Here is a 15,354-nt window from a genome sequence, read left to right on the forward strand (position 1 = left end):
CAAAGTAATAGCTTCATTTAAAGTACACATAATATTAAGGATGCAAACCGAGTTAATCAGAAAGTCAAGGTGTTACGATAGCTTTGCTGCAGTGGCAATGGCAGCCTGATCATAAGCTTACGTACTCTTCCTCCCCCAACGTCCTTCATACTTTGAATGACTGATGTCAGTCAAATGCAAAGATTTGCTCTGTATTTCCTTTACTTCCTCATTATTCAGAGAACAAGCCAAACAACACATCCATAAGACAGAATGGGTGAAAATCATTGTACCTTTTCAATTTTGTAAACTCATCTATGTACTGTCTACCTCATAAGCATTAAAGACGTGCTTATTCTAAAACATTCCTTTCCAAGTTCAGGAAATGTAGCAAAAATGTTATGCTACATCTGTGACACTAAAATGAGGCATGATGAAGCACCAATGCCATAAAGGAAGTTTCTGCCTTAGGGAAGGAAAAAAACCCCAGTACTTGTCTGAACCTGGGCTCAAGTGCCTCACTCCCAGCTTTCCACAACTGGGACTGTACCTAACTCAGACATGGGAGCACTGAATTTCAAATTCTGTATGGGAGTCATCCTCCTCCTCATATCCAAAAAATGAACTAAATAGAGAATATCTAAACAGAACAAAGTAATGCAATGTCAAAGTGCCCAAGTTTGCATATGCTGCAAGAGCACTACAACTGCTGTCAGCTAGATGTCTACATAGGCTAATTTCTCTTGTTGAAAAACTAATTTGTTACTAGCATAGGTATCTGTGCTGCACTGCTGGATAGACGTGACCTATCTGTTATGTATGAAAGGAAAAATGAAAATAGTTTGACCATCAGGAACTCACAGAGAATGGAGAACTAATAAAGACAGACCTTTTTAAACACTCCTTAGCGAGGGAAAATACTTCCGCCAGTAAGATGCTGTTCCCTCTTCAGTTTGGTTTTAGGACCTCTCAATTTTTTAAAACCTCAGCCGTATGGAGCTTTACAGATTTGCCTTGCCACTGGAAGTCTGTCAGATTTTCAGTGCTTCCTACACCTCCTACTTCTTCTCTGGGGAAGAAGCCTACCGCGTGGGGTTGGTGCGCATGCACCCAGCTGATGGCACGGCTTCTCCGCGGCTCTGGGACCAGCCACAGAAACAAAGCAGAACGTGCAGACACTGATCATGCTTTACATTAAACTACTGTATAAGGCTACGTATGACTCTGTACAACTTCTAGAACCGCCCCCCCCCCCAAGGCCTCACATGCCAAATCCAACATTTACACCTTTGAACTCAATCCACAAGAGCAGTGCCAAGAACCAAAGCTGTTTGTGGATGTGGGCAAGTCCCTCACACACAGAGGAGGGCAAGGGCATGATGCCTGTTGGCCAAAGGTGAAGAAAAGTACTCAGGTATTTGCCTAGGGGAGAAGCTACACTTGAAGTTTCTTAAGTGCAGGTTAAGCGGTGCTAACTAACAGACAGCTGTCAAACCTCTGAGAGACACCAGGAATTCAACTATGGGAACACATGCCAAAATACACAAAGAAATTGATTATGTATTTTCCCATCTACAATTCCAGTAGAAGAAAAAGCACACTGTTCAACTAAACCAACCTGGACCCAAACACCTGTTGAAGCTCACTTAGCAAGGATATTATGAGCATATTCATTATTCCGAGAGCAGAGGTCCGTATCGGGGATTTTATCACTATATGCAACTATTCTTCACTTTTTGTTTTTCTCCCTCTTCCCTCACGTTTTATTAATTCCAGACTTGGTTATAATTTGTAAATACAGCCTTATATTTACAAACAAGTGCACAGTTTCAACACATTCCAGTTTGTGCCACTCAAGTAAGACTTTGGGGAAAAAAAAAAAAACCAAATCCTGCATGCTTCTGCAATTTCCCTTCTAGCTACCTACGTAGCACTCAGAGTAGCCTCCTTCAACTTTCTTTTTCTTCCAACAGCCCAAAAGAGCATCACCAGGCTTTACAATGTCAATGAAAAAAACAAAATTAAAATAGTATTTTCTGTCAACCTCACAGGAGTAGATTAGCTCCAGGCACTTTTGACAAGTAACCAAACAGTGCTTCTGTCAGCTACACTTTCTGTCTCGAACTTGAAATCATTAGCAGTTTGGAGCTAAATTCTCTGTCAAAAGCATAATAGACTTAAATTTTAAAATATTGAAATAGAACTCTCCAATCCTTATGATGAATATACATCTCCCTTCTCTGTGTAATTAGAAAAATATGTAGATTTCTACATATGTTAAAAGCACTGCTGAAAATGAATCAACGGATCAATAGTGCTCTATGTAAGAAAGCTAAGCACTGCCTGTTTTAATGACTCAAGCCTAGAAACTTTCTAAATCCTCACAATTAAAAGAAATATATATCATCCCAAGTTCTCGTTCATTTTTATTCATACTAAAAAGCTGCCAGGATTACTAAGCACCTCGCTCTAGAAAAAGTCTATTAGACTTAGAAAATACTACGTCTCAGATACAATATTTAGGTTACAATTGTTCAGTAATAATTTTTCCTCCCAGTTTAGAGGGTTCTGAGTCACTACTGCAGCAGGGGCAAAAAGGGTTATCGGAGTCTACTTTTTAGTCAGAGCCTGGGAGCTTGTTTCTGTTCAGGCACCGAGGCTCCTGAAAGCATCCGTACCCAGCGTGATGGCATACACTAGCCACAGCGCTGATGTCAGCGTGAAGCATTGCACAGTGTCCCTCTGCTTCAAAACTCCAGATGAAAAATCATGTGCAGAGAATGCACGGGGCACACCTGTCAGACACCATCGATAATTAAAAATGACACCCTCCCCCTCCCTTGCATTTATCTGATGATAATATTTTCACATCAGTCTTCCCTCTTTTCTTTCAGAGCATCAAAATGTTGTATTTTTAGCATTTTGTTCAGTCGGAGGGTTTCTTCCCTGGCTGGAATCTGATCCCTTTAAGGTAGTGAATGCTTACACAAACTTCTAGCCTATCTCCTCTAAGGCAGATTCATCACTCAAAAAGGAGATGGAACAGTGAAAGAGAAAATGTACAAACTGCCATAACTTTAAAAAAAAAAAAAAAAAAAAATGAAGACTTCATATCAAGGTGAATGAATATAGACTGTATAAAACCTAGAGCAAGGGGGAAAAAAGAAAATTTTTAGAAGATGACCTGAAGTAATATTTAACTGAAAAATGATGTATTTTTTCCAGTAATTTCTTTAAAACAATCTCATTTACTATTCTCTCTTCTATTACTGCTAATCCTAAATTCTTGCTGACCTGTTTCACTGACTTAATGAAAAATACACCATTAAAAGTAATGATTTGATTCAAATCACTGAAGTCTCTGTTGGTACTGAATATTTTAATTTACACCCAAGTGAATCACACATTTATAATAGTATGCATTTATAAGTGACTGTTTATAAAATCATACACATTGGTCAAGAGATTTTACTTTAGGTTTTGGAAATTCTTCAAGCATGTAAGTTGCAAACCAGCTGCTTCAAGGGAGAGAAGTCTACTGTGGTTTTTTTAATCTATTGTATTACCTATGTTAGGACTTTTTGACTAAAAAATACTTAGTAATACAGAATTTTAAAGTGACTGTTTATAAAATCATACACATTGGTCAAGAGATTTTACTTTAGGTTTTGGAAATTCTTCAAGCATGTAAGTTGCAAACCAGCTGCTTCAAGGGAGAGAAGTCTACTGTGGTTTTTTTAATCTATTGTATTACCTATGTTAGGACTTTTTGACTAAAAAATACTTAGTAATACAGAAGGAATGTATAATATAGAAGGAATGTATAAAACTCACTCCAACTCCAAACAAAAGTGAAAATAAATGTATCGGAACATTTACGTAATGATTTATGGCTTTAATTTACTACTGTCTCTAAAGCTTGTACTTGTTTGCAAAAACAAAATTGCCAACACCAATGTTATGAAACTAACTGGGAAATACCATTGATTTATTGAGTTATACCATCAAACATTGGCATAAATACTTTTTCCCCTCCCCATTTACATATTCATTTAACAAGAAAGGTCTAAATGATGAAAATCATACTGTAAAAATAAACAAACTACTAGCATCAGCAGCTTGTACTTGTTTGCAAAAACAAAATTGCCAACACCAATGTTATGAAACTAACTGGGAAATACCATTGATTTATTGAGTTATACCATCAAACATTGGCATAAATACTTTTTCCCCTCCCCATTTACATATTCATTTAACAAGAAAGGTCTAAATGATGAAAATCATACTGTAAAAATAAACAAACTACTAGCATCAGCAGCTATTAAGTTCTTTGAGAAGACCTTTAAAATGTTCTCTCTCACTACAGGCTATGCTTGTTCATTTAAGTAACAGCCCGCGTTGGCTAGAAGTTCAGCAGAACTATGCAGCTTCCTATATGCCCCTGAAATCTGTCCTGCAGAGAAACAGGGTATAGGGATACCCAAACAACAGCCATCTATCATTAGCACAACCACGTGTCAGTAATAGTACGGCATCTCTGACAATCAAAAACTAGAGTTAAGGCTGATGTTCATTCACTGCAGAACCAGAAGAGGCTGCTCATGTCACAGAAGTTACTGCATGCGTATTCTCTATTCGGCAGAGCGGGCTACAAAGCTTCACAGCCAGTTAATATACAGTGCTTGCAATCACTTCAGAAAACAGTCACTTCACTACTAGCCCTGACATAACGTTACATCACCATTAAACAACAAGATAGAAAGGACCTTCGAGAAATCTTTGGGTTTGTACAGGATGCTTTTAAAATGTCCTCACGCTTTACAGGGAAGTAAATTTTAAGATGAGCAACCAAGCATGTAAAATAGCTTGTTAGTAACAAATGGGTGATAGTGAGGACAACATTGCACTCCTTCCAAAATGAGATGCCTATAAAAACACCCCAAAACCAAAACACAAACCAAAAAAACCCCAAACCCCACAAGCAAGAAACAGCCACCTCACACAAGCAAATACTTTCTATCTAAATTATACCATGCTCAACAGAATGCAGTAAAACTGTTGATTAAAACAAAGTGATCTCAGTAACTCTGTGAGGAACGACTGCAGACATTGCAGGCCTATCAAGCACTGCACTATATAGAGGAATTGTACTTGTACCTTACTATTGACGCTCAGAGTACCCTGAGCCTTCTGATGTGGACAACCACTGACGATACTTTAAGTGATGCTAGAACAGGAGTCATGTTACTGGCCTCTCAAGATGAGGATTCAGGTTCCAAATCTGATTAAAAGAAAAAACCCAATCTTCTTTTCCCCGTAACAACTAACCGGTCTGGATAGATCTGTAAGTAGTACGTAAGGACCTCTAGCAGCTGAAAGTGTAGGAGCGGGAATCCTAAACCTAGTGTGACACCTTTCTGAAGCACAACACTGAACTTACTTTTCAGGAAACGCGTGTTAGCACAACCAACCTCCAGTAGTTTTCCTAAAAAGAAAGCTCCAAATATTTAAGCACCATTTTAGGTTTAGACACCATTTGGCTGCTAAAGTTGAAAGACCAGAACTTCAGAAAACAAAACATTCCTAGCAATTTCCCAGCCCCACAGACTAACCACCCTGGATGAGAGAAATTCACTGAAACCCAGGTCAGAAGATACAGATGTATGGTAACTTTCTAGGAACACCTAATAGCTGAGGTTAAGAGTTCTTGTAAAAAAAAAACCAAACAAACAAACAACAAAACACCCCCTGCAAGGTTACCTTGGTCCATTAAACCAATACCTACACTTTCATTTCTTCTGCATTCTAAAAAAGCAACAAAACAAAAATGGGAAAACTAACAAAAATATGAGAAAAAGCAGAATCCCATTCCCTCCCCTATTTTGTACATACATTTAGAAGCCTAGCCTTTAATCTCAAGAATCCGCATGAAAACAGGAGTGGGCGGCTGCCATGGCAACGCAATTTTTCCAATTTATTGCTGAAGTTCCTAGGGTGGATTACTGGCTGCAATAACAAGAGATTGAGGATCCAATAGTTCAGGAGTTAACTGGAATAAATATTCTTCTCCCCTAAAGAGTCTGCCTGCAGCAACAAGAATCAGGATCTAGATGAAGATAACCGTAACAGAAAACGGATTCTTCACCAGCCCATGCCCGCAAATGCAGACAAAGTTTCAGAAGGATTTTAAAGTGACAGCAGTCTCTCTCTTACTGTATATTTAAGAATATGGAGTGCATCATAAACTAATGCTCCCGTTAGATAAACTACAGGCAACCCCACAGAAATATGTTCGGTCTTCTCCAAAACAATGGTGCAGAGGGGACTCTGCCCTTTGAGAACACGCAATGAAAGAGGATAAAACTCTCTAGCACTTGCACAAAATTCATATGTAAAAGTGTCAGTTATGTAAAGAGATTCTTAAAAGATTTGGAGTAATCCCTGCAAGCTCCATTCCACACCTTGAATGACAAGTGAACAGCTTTGCTAAATACAGTATGTTTCTTCTTACTGGTACAATTTATCAAAACAGATCACAGAGAAATCAAGGAAACCTGAGAAGATTCTGTGATTATACCGAAAGCATCTCAAACTGGTTTCAGAATGAGAAGGGTATGAGCAGGACAAATAGTTTTCAGCTCTACCTGATACAGGCTATGAAAGCTCCTGAAAAAAGTATGGCAATGGCCACTGTATCATTGTGGCTCTCTAGCGGTTCTCTGCAGTTGGAAAAACAGGTTCGCTGCTGCTGTGCCAGTGGGTTTTTTCCTGGCGCTCTGCCTTTGGAAAAACAGGCCTCAGCAAAAAAATATTTGCATTCAGAGAAATGTCCTGTCTCATTTCCTTGTACCAGTCCATTTCTGTGATCCAGCATGGGAGCTCATCTGTTGATGTCCTGTCCTTAGGTTTCAGGTAATACCCAGCATTTTTTAATGCAATTGAAACACCATCTGATCTTAAAAAAGCATACACTAGATTGAAATCCCTAAACACTTTTCTGGGCAGTTACAGCTTAGAAAAAATGTCTTGGGAGTTTCACTGACAGGTCTCTGAAATAATTTGCTCAATATGCAGCTGCAACCAAAAAAAAAGGCAGTAAAATGTAGAGCATCATCAGAAAGGACAAGAAAAAAGCCATTGTTTTACTACAGTATAAAACATTGATGCAACTTCATCCTAAGTATCACATGCAATACCACCAGTCACTACACCTCCATAAGGATATAGTGGAGTCAGAAGAATGCAGAGAGATGAACAACAGAGGTACTTAAGGGAATACAGTATCTGTCTTACGGGTAGAGATTAAAAATGGGTCACCAATATGCTTGTGCTCCATCACCTTCACTGGCTACGCACATGGCTCACCCTTGAAGGTCAGGCCACAGCCAGTCATGGTCTTCCAGCTCAAGACACAGGAATGGAAACAGATGGTCTGGTACATCCTAGTGCATCAAGGTGTTCTCAGATTTCATTAGTAGTAGATGAGCTACTACTAATAACAATGGAAGCAGAGTGGTCTTTTGGGATGTGAGACAAGAAGATACCAGAGAAAGAGGGACTTGTCTCATCACAGCCTTTTAAGGGACAGAGAAATGCTGATCACTGTGCTGTTTCTGCAGCGTAAGCCTGATTTCTGTCACACACATTTCCCTCCACAGCAATGTCAGAGCATCCTCTTAGATATTTGAGGATAACTATAAACCTTCAAGAAGAATAGGCTTTATTCAGTGGTTTGAAAAAGACCCAGTGAGGTCTTAAAAGTTTATATAGGCATCTTTGATTAAAACAAACAAGATGCTGGATCCTCAGAAAAGAGCAACATGAGATGTATATACTGATAAATACCTGTATCAAAATGATAGTATTAAAAAGGCAACCCCACAGAAATATTTTATTTATTGTACTGAAAAAGTGCTTATCAATTGTTTTTTCCACAGTAAGACCACCTGTTTTACTCTGCATTAGTGACAGAATATTTTGTTCTTTTATTATCCAGGTTATTTATTATTTTAAGTACTGATCCATTGCAACTTTCCTGACTTATCTACAAGACAACCACACTTCAGGGAACAAGCTGAAATACAGCCAGAAGCAACATTTTTTTATCAAAGGTAAAAATACACTGCACTGACATCCTAATTTAACACTTCATTCTTTGTGCCATGCTTTTGTTTACACATTATTCTTTTGGAGAAACAGCCCAGGAGTGATACACACCTGAGTCATTCACGTAACACACAAATCAGTTTGAGTAAATCCTTAGCAAGCAATGGCTTTAAGTCAGACGGGTCCACTTGAGAACTCTCATTTAACTTCAGGCATTAACTACACTCTTCCTTTCCTGTAACAAAATATTCCCACCCACAATTTCCACCTCTTCCTCCTAAATACACCTCAAAGAAAAGAGTTTCAGTTAAAGCTTAATGAATTCTACTGACCTTGTACAGTACAATTTTTTTTGTACAGTACAATCTTTTTCACCAATAACCGATGTTCAGGGTTCTCAAATATGCAGAGCACTTAAAACTTCAAGAGTCCTTAAAAAATCTCCTAACCATTACAAGTTTACTTAAGCAGCTCTCAAACTGTTCAGTGATGCCGACTGACTAGTGGGGAGGCTATTTCTCCTCTTGATAGTTTTTGAAAACACATCCTTACTTTGAAAAGTAAGCAGCAGCATGGTATAGAACGCTCAAGCTCTGGCTTCAATCACACCCTTGTCCATAGGACCGGGCTGCAGCTCCTCCTCTAAGCAAAAGGCTCTATTGATCCTCCTCTTCCAACCACACTGTTTAATTCTCCTTTCTCACCCCTTCACAGCTCACATCTCAGTCAAAATTAATATTTCAGCAACGTAGCTGACCACCTCTACACAGCACAGATTTTCTGCATGCTTGTCTTATGTGATGAGATGTGTAACAAATTAATAAAGCCCTTTCTAGACTATAATTAAAAGCATAGACTAGGGCAGCACTAATATAATACTCATCTTCTTTCGATTCTTATAGTTAATAGTTCCTAACACGGAAGCAGACTTTAATATAGAAGATATCCAAGAAAAACAAATCTAGAATAATTAAGTAGGAATTAATTTAAGAATAAGCCTTTTGCCCGAAGTCAGGCAGGTACACTGAAAGAGCACAGAGAAGTTAAGGCTAGAAAAATGTTGTTTCCTCACAGACTTTTCCTGCTGGTAAAGAGAACAATGGAATTACAGGCACCCTGAAGGGATAACAACAAGTAGAAAGCAGTTTCCAGTTGGCTATGCTAACACTTTTGATAAAGTGGCAATAGCTAAGTAAAACAGAAAGAAATACTTGCAACTTTCAGCATTTGATTACTTTAACAAACCAAATCTGAAACACGAAATAGACAGCAACCCCAAAAAGTTTAAAGAGTATCTGAAATATTAATGACCCGTCCATAGACATAAAATTACTAATCAAACATTCACAGGACCTTGCCCAATTCATTCTGAGCTCAAACGAAGCTAAGTTAAGCATCTCTGTGATCCAAGACGCATGCATTATTTAGTATTAGCTAGACATTTGTTCATTTATGCAGACAGATGCCAACAGGATTTATGCGAGAGAGTACCCATTTCTGCTTAATTTGAAATGTCCTGTTCTCTCTCTGAAAGCTAAACCACAGTGATTTATATCATTTAGGCAGTCTTTGTATTTTAGCAAAAGCACACTTTCAAAAAGCTACAGTCAGGAACTCTTCCAGCGGAAAAGCGAGATACGAGGCTCTCAGCGCATCTCCAGAGAACAAGGTGTCAGCATCTGTATCGCCTCCTCTTGTACACAGGCGTGACTCTAGGTATTTCCATAGGCACAAAACCAGCCCACTGATTTTTCATGGTACTTTTGTAGCTTTTCTTTTTTGGCAGAATAAGATATCCGCATAGGGGAGGGTCTTTGGGGATTTTGGGGGGTGGGGCAGTGGTTTTGTTGGTGGTGGTTTTGGTGGGGTTTTTTTTTTTTGCATGGTCTAGGCAGCTGATCAAAATTTGCATCACAGACTTTAAAATCCTAAATGAATATTCATAAGGAAGACTGGGAAAGAACAGAACAAAAGGGAAAACCTGAGCTGGTAAGCACAAGCAACAGTGAGAAACTGGAATTACGGAAAAAACACTGGCAATAGACTCTGAAAAGGCATCTGCCTTCACTTTCTGTTCCCTATAAGCCATTCCCTGTGTCAGCACCTTCGCAGATGAGTTTTCTATGCTTCAGGAGTGTGAAAATAGCCTCAGCTATAGATACACTTCATACAGATGACTTTTTAACTTGGGTACTTTTAAACTTCCTCTCAGCGTCCCAAAGCATTTATGAATTTTCCAGTATTCTTAGGACTGTCACCACAGCCTGTTCTCAAAGACAAAGAAATTTTGAGAGTAATTAAAATAGGAAATTCATGCTCCCTTACTTAAGCTTCCTCTCGCCCTGCCCCCTGCAAGACACAGAGCACAACTCAACAGCCAGACAGGATGCGTTCACTGCTTGACCGTGCTTAGCATTTAGTATGTGATAAGACTATGAACTACTACAGATGATGGAAGTTTGGCTGAACAACACAAAAATCAGTCCAAAATTTATAAATATTTGCTACATCCTGAAAGATTTCTGTTAATCTGGAAAATATAGGCTAAATCTGTAGCCCTGTAGTCCTGATTTAGGTGACTAACATTGCTGTGGGTAATGTTTGTTTTTAAAGCACAGGAGAATGATATTTAAAACAAAAACAAGTTTAAAAATCAAATTGCAAACTATTTATTTCCTCCTGTCCAAACAGACCTCAGTAGCACAAAAACAATGTGAGCTAACCCAAACTGTCACATAATACTGTACTTATTTATCTGGCACTGCTGAAGCCAAGCACTGAGTGGGGGAGATACTAAGAGAGGGAAAGAGCAATAAAATCAGCATCATTAAGTTGAAGCAAAGAAGTCATCATTTCATGTATCTGAGGGGAAAAAAAGTAGGTTAATAAGGAGAATGATTATTGAATAACTAGAGGCAAAAAGCAGTACCAATGCAAGGAGGACTGAGGACCCAGAAAAACAAACAGCAGAAGATGAGACTATCATGGGTGCACATCTTACAGAGCTGAGTCACTATTTCACCACTTACATTTTGAAGTACCAGCAAGGACAAGATCAGGTAAGCAAGCTGAAAATAAGAGCAAACGGATCACAGAGAAGTGGAGACAAAGTGAGGTATTGAACTGCTCAATTTGCACGAGGACAACTTCAAAGCAACACTCAGATGTGAAACTAAAGAGGAGAGCAGAGGCACCCAGCCCTTGCTCAGGGAGGCCTGGGGACAACCTTTTCAAGGCCAGCTGATGTGGTGCTGCAGAAGCTCAACATGGGATCATAAAAAAGCAGTTGATTAAAAGTAAATCTTACAAGTAACATGAAATGCTCAGAAGGTTTAACATTTGAAAAAGTGTGGGCAAAGAAACATTTAAAGAAGTACCAAGACAGCCAGTGATGAGAGGTGGAATAAAGGGAGTATCCTTGAGAGTGAGAGAAATCAAGTCATATTTCTGCAATATTTGTCTGATACAGTTGCACCTCAAATCTCCACTGAAAACTTGCAGCTTAGCACAGGATACATATTCTAAAAGGAGCACCTTAAATGCAAAGCAAGTGACACCAGCCAGTGATAACCCCACAAGGCACAGAGTGACTGACAGTGTGGAATCACATAAAGTTATTTTACAAAGAATCTGCTGAAAAGGCAGATTTGGCATAAGGTCTTGGGAAAAAAAAAAAAAAAATAAAAAAAATCACAGGCATAAAACTTATGTGTTCCTCAACCAAGGGCATCTTTATTCAACATCCCAACCACACCGACCAATCACTTAACTATGCTGAGGAAGCGGAAGAAGGACCTCTAATGGGTTTTGGTTTGTTTTTTTTTTCCCCACTTTTCATTTTCTACCTGAAAAACCACAACTTTTCAGCTTGATGTAGTTTATTAGTAAACTGCAGCTTCAGTGAGGAATGAACAGTTCCTGCTAAGAAACGGCAGTGAAGCGCTGCCATGGAGAATCAAACCAACGGACAGCTGTGGTCCAGCTCCCCTCCTCCAGCAACAACTAATAAGCAACGCTTCAATAGAAAGTGAAATGCCACGTGCTAATAATTCATGTTTGGTATGGCACAGTATCATCACATGATACAGGGGCATCTCTTGGTCCCTACCAAAATAACTGTCAGAAAATAATCGTCCAGCCATCATCTAAGAAATATCCGCAATGGAATACCGTGCTCTTGCTTGCGTAGGTGTACAAAAAACAAAGCGATGCACAAGGTCGCTTTAACTTTGTGCTGTTGCAGATGATTAATACAGCTCGTACTAAATACTGGACTGAGACATCTACATCCAGTACTCACAGTGACATTGCAAGAATACTGCCTTTCTGAAAAAAGAAAGAATAATCTCTAAAAGCTCCTGAATGCACATATTAGAGTCTTAACTTCAACACATAACAAAATATCAGTTATTCTTTAAGCGTAAGGGCAAGGACTAAACAACCCGGAAGTGTTCTCTCCTTCACACTGCTGCAGTTCACTAGTGACCCAAATTAGCCATCCAGCATCATCGCTCCTAAATTTTTCTACTTCAGAATGATGTATAAAAACTACCATTTTTATAAATCGATTTGAGATCTTCAAATGAGAGGCACTAGCAGTATTATTTGATATTATCATACATATACTATAATCTAGCATGAGACACAAACAAGCCCTTAGAAAATGACCTGTAGAGGTCTATCACCTCCCACTGACCTCCTTCAAAACATATTTGGATCTGTTCCAGCCTTTTATTGCTCTTTGGCACTAGTAATCCACCATTTGATCATTATAAAACATTCACAGCAGATGTGCCTACAATCAGAGCATGATGATTTAAGTGGATAAGAACAGGAAGAGATGAACTCTCAAGAAACAAAGATCCTGAGTTTATGCTAATAACTTTACTTTAAAAGACTAAATTAAGGAGAAACATATGCAGATTTCCTTAAGCTCTCCTATTTTGGATTTAAGTCTCAAAAGTGCTGCTCATGTCAGGCCACTTTTTCTGTAGTTCCTCACAGTATTCTAAGCGAGTATTTCTGTATTACTAAGTGTTTTCCCAAATTCCATTTTTGCCCTCACTAAACACCACAACAGAAAAGACATCAGTGTTGTGTTGGTGGAGGGGAACATAGTTGTTATGCAATTAGCTATATAAAGCTGCATTTGTTCTCTTTCCCTGTTTACACCATACAGAAGAACAAATAAGATGATAAGACGGAACCAGCTTTACTAGAATGAATTTGTCCAATGGCAAATACGTCCCAACTTGATTACTAATCAGAGCTGGTGAGTCTACATTCTACATGAATGAAGATATGAATACTTAGGAACCAATACCCTATTACGTACAAAACCAGAACAGAACTAGCAAAACCAGAGAGCTGGAATAGCGTGTTATAGTTACAACAGTACAAGGCATAGGTAAGTTTTAATTCTCAAAAACAGTTTTGAGTCACCTTTGCAGTATAAATCTGCATGGGGTGGGGGGCTGCTATTACTGGTCAATTAGTAACATGTAGAAAGTCACTTAACAATTTTACTGAATTTACGTTCAACATTGCTTTCACAATTCTTGTTCAGTTCTTACTTTTGTATGCCTTCCTTAACTTTACTTCGAGTAAAATAGCAGTTCTACCTGGTAGGAATCCAAAAACATCAGGAAACATTAAAAAATGTGTATGGACTGAACACATTATCAGAAATCCTTTAGATAAAATTTTGTAGAGAGTGTCTCAGTTGTGCTTTACTGGGCAAGGTGGGGAAGCAAAAGGGGTGGAGACCTAGAGCTTTTTTTCAGAAATTAGTCACCAGAAAGCGGTCATCATTTCTCCTGTACTCAAATTTTCTTCATTCTGTTATGCACAGTAGCATATTTATCTACAAAACTTAAGCAACTTACTTTGCAGTGGTCATACTGTTGCTGTAAGGTTGGAACATCCCCTCCAATGGGCATTTGCTTTTTTAGTTCTTCATCTTTCGCATTCAGCCATTTGATTAACTCTTCCAGGGATGTCAGCAATCTGTTCCATTTCTCTGCACTGGCCTCCAAGTGAGCCCTGTGAAACAACATTAAAGCATCTTTAAAGCCCTGAATAGCAAAACCAGCATGGGAATGCAATAAATAAATAAAATTGCTCCATCATTAAGATAGGAATGTTTCAAGTGTTTAACTGCAAAGGGACTTTGTGTTAAAAAAACCTCTACTTCAAAACATTTTGCACAGCAAATCAAAATAAGCAGAGGAAAAATGAGGGAACACAGACAAATATGTACCTGATGCTTTAACTTATTTAAAACCTTGAACACTGCACATCGAAGCAACATAAAGAAATGCTGTGGTTTGTTTTGACTTGACCACCACAGTGCATGAAGTACAAGCGTCATTTTGCGAGCTAAAGCACTGCAAAACTGAACTCTTTCATGCCAGGACCTTGACTCTCCAGCACCAAAAGCAACAAGTTCTCCCAGCAGTGATCAACAGTAAATTGCCTGTGCTGCTGAAAATATCAGTGACACGGATTATTTAATACATCATCTTTAGTTGACGGTGAGTTACTAGAGAATTAACGCAGTGAATCTGTCCCTCAGTTTAATTGACAAAACCCCCAGAATCCACAATACCCTTTTCTATCATTTTCAAAAATACCTTGACTTGATGGCTTCTCCCTGCAGTGCCTACACAGCTGCAGAGAAATCTTCAACAGGGACCAGCTACCCTTCTTTTACTGCAGTTGTTCTATGTTATGGATTCATTTGAGACCAGCATGTACTTAATTTATACCAGTAAACAACAATTTCTTTCTCCACACAGGTGATGGAGAGCTAAGCCCTTTTCAGTGTAGTCTGACACCACCTCTGCACCTTCCTGCCCCGCTTCTGGTAGATGAGTAAACTGAACTTTACTATTGTTTCCTACCTTTCCTACCCTTTCCTATTTTGCGCATGTTTTTTTTTTTCTTTTTTTCCTGATTCACCGTAACTCACAATATCTCTTTTCCTACCCTTTCCTATTTTGCGCATGGTTTTTTTTATCTTTTTTTCCTGATTCACCGTAACTCACATCTTAAAACTCTCACCTGGCTTCTCTTGTATTATCATCACAATGGCATTCGAGTGAATGTTTGGGACTGTATGACAATAGTTGGGTTGAAGGGGTGATGTGCTGCAAGGTTAATTTCAAGGCAAGCTTAGGTTTGGGTACGCTGGGATGTCCCAGCGATACTAGGATAGATGAACCAGAAAAGCAGTCAGTAAGAGAGAGAGAGTGTGTGTGTGTGTGTGTG

General features: G+C 38.8%; 1 protein-coding gene across 1 annotated transcript in view; it reads right to left on the reverse strand.

The window, feature by feature from the left end:
• The window catches only part of UTRN (utrophin), a 419,780-nt gene that overhangs the window by 118,453 nt on the left and 285,973 nt on the right, over window positions 1–15,354 (reverse strand). The window contains exon 53 of the mRNA XM_009282506.2: window positions 13,971–14,127. Within this exon, the coding sequence (XP_009280781.1) occupies window positions 13,971–14,127 (157 nt within the window). The remainder of the gene's footprint in view (window positions 1–13,970; window positions 14,128–15,354) is intronic.

This window comes from Aptenodytes forsteri, unplaced genomic scaffold (genome assembly GCF_000699145.1).
Source record: "Aptenodytes forsteri isolate BGI_AS27 unplaced genomic scaffold, ASM69914v1 Scaffold357, whole genome shotgun sequence".
Classification (NCBI taxonomy): Eukaryota; Metazoa; Chordata; class Aves; order Sphenisciformes; family Spheniscidae; genus Aptenodytes; species Aptenodytes forsteri.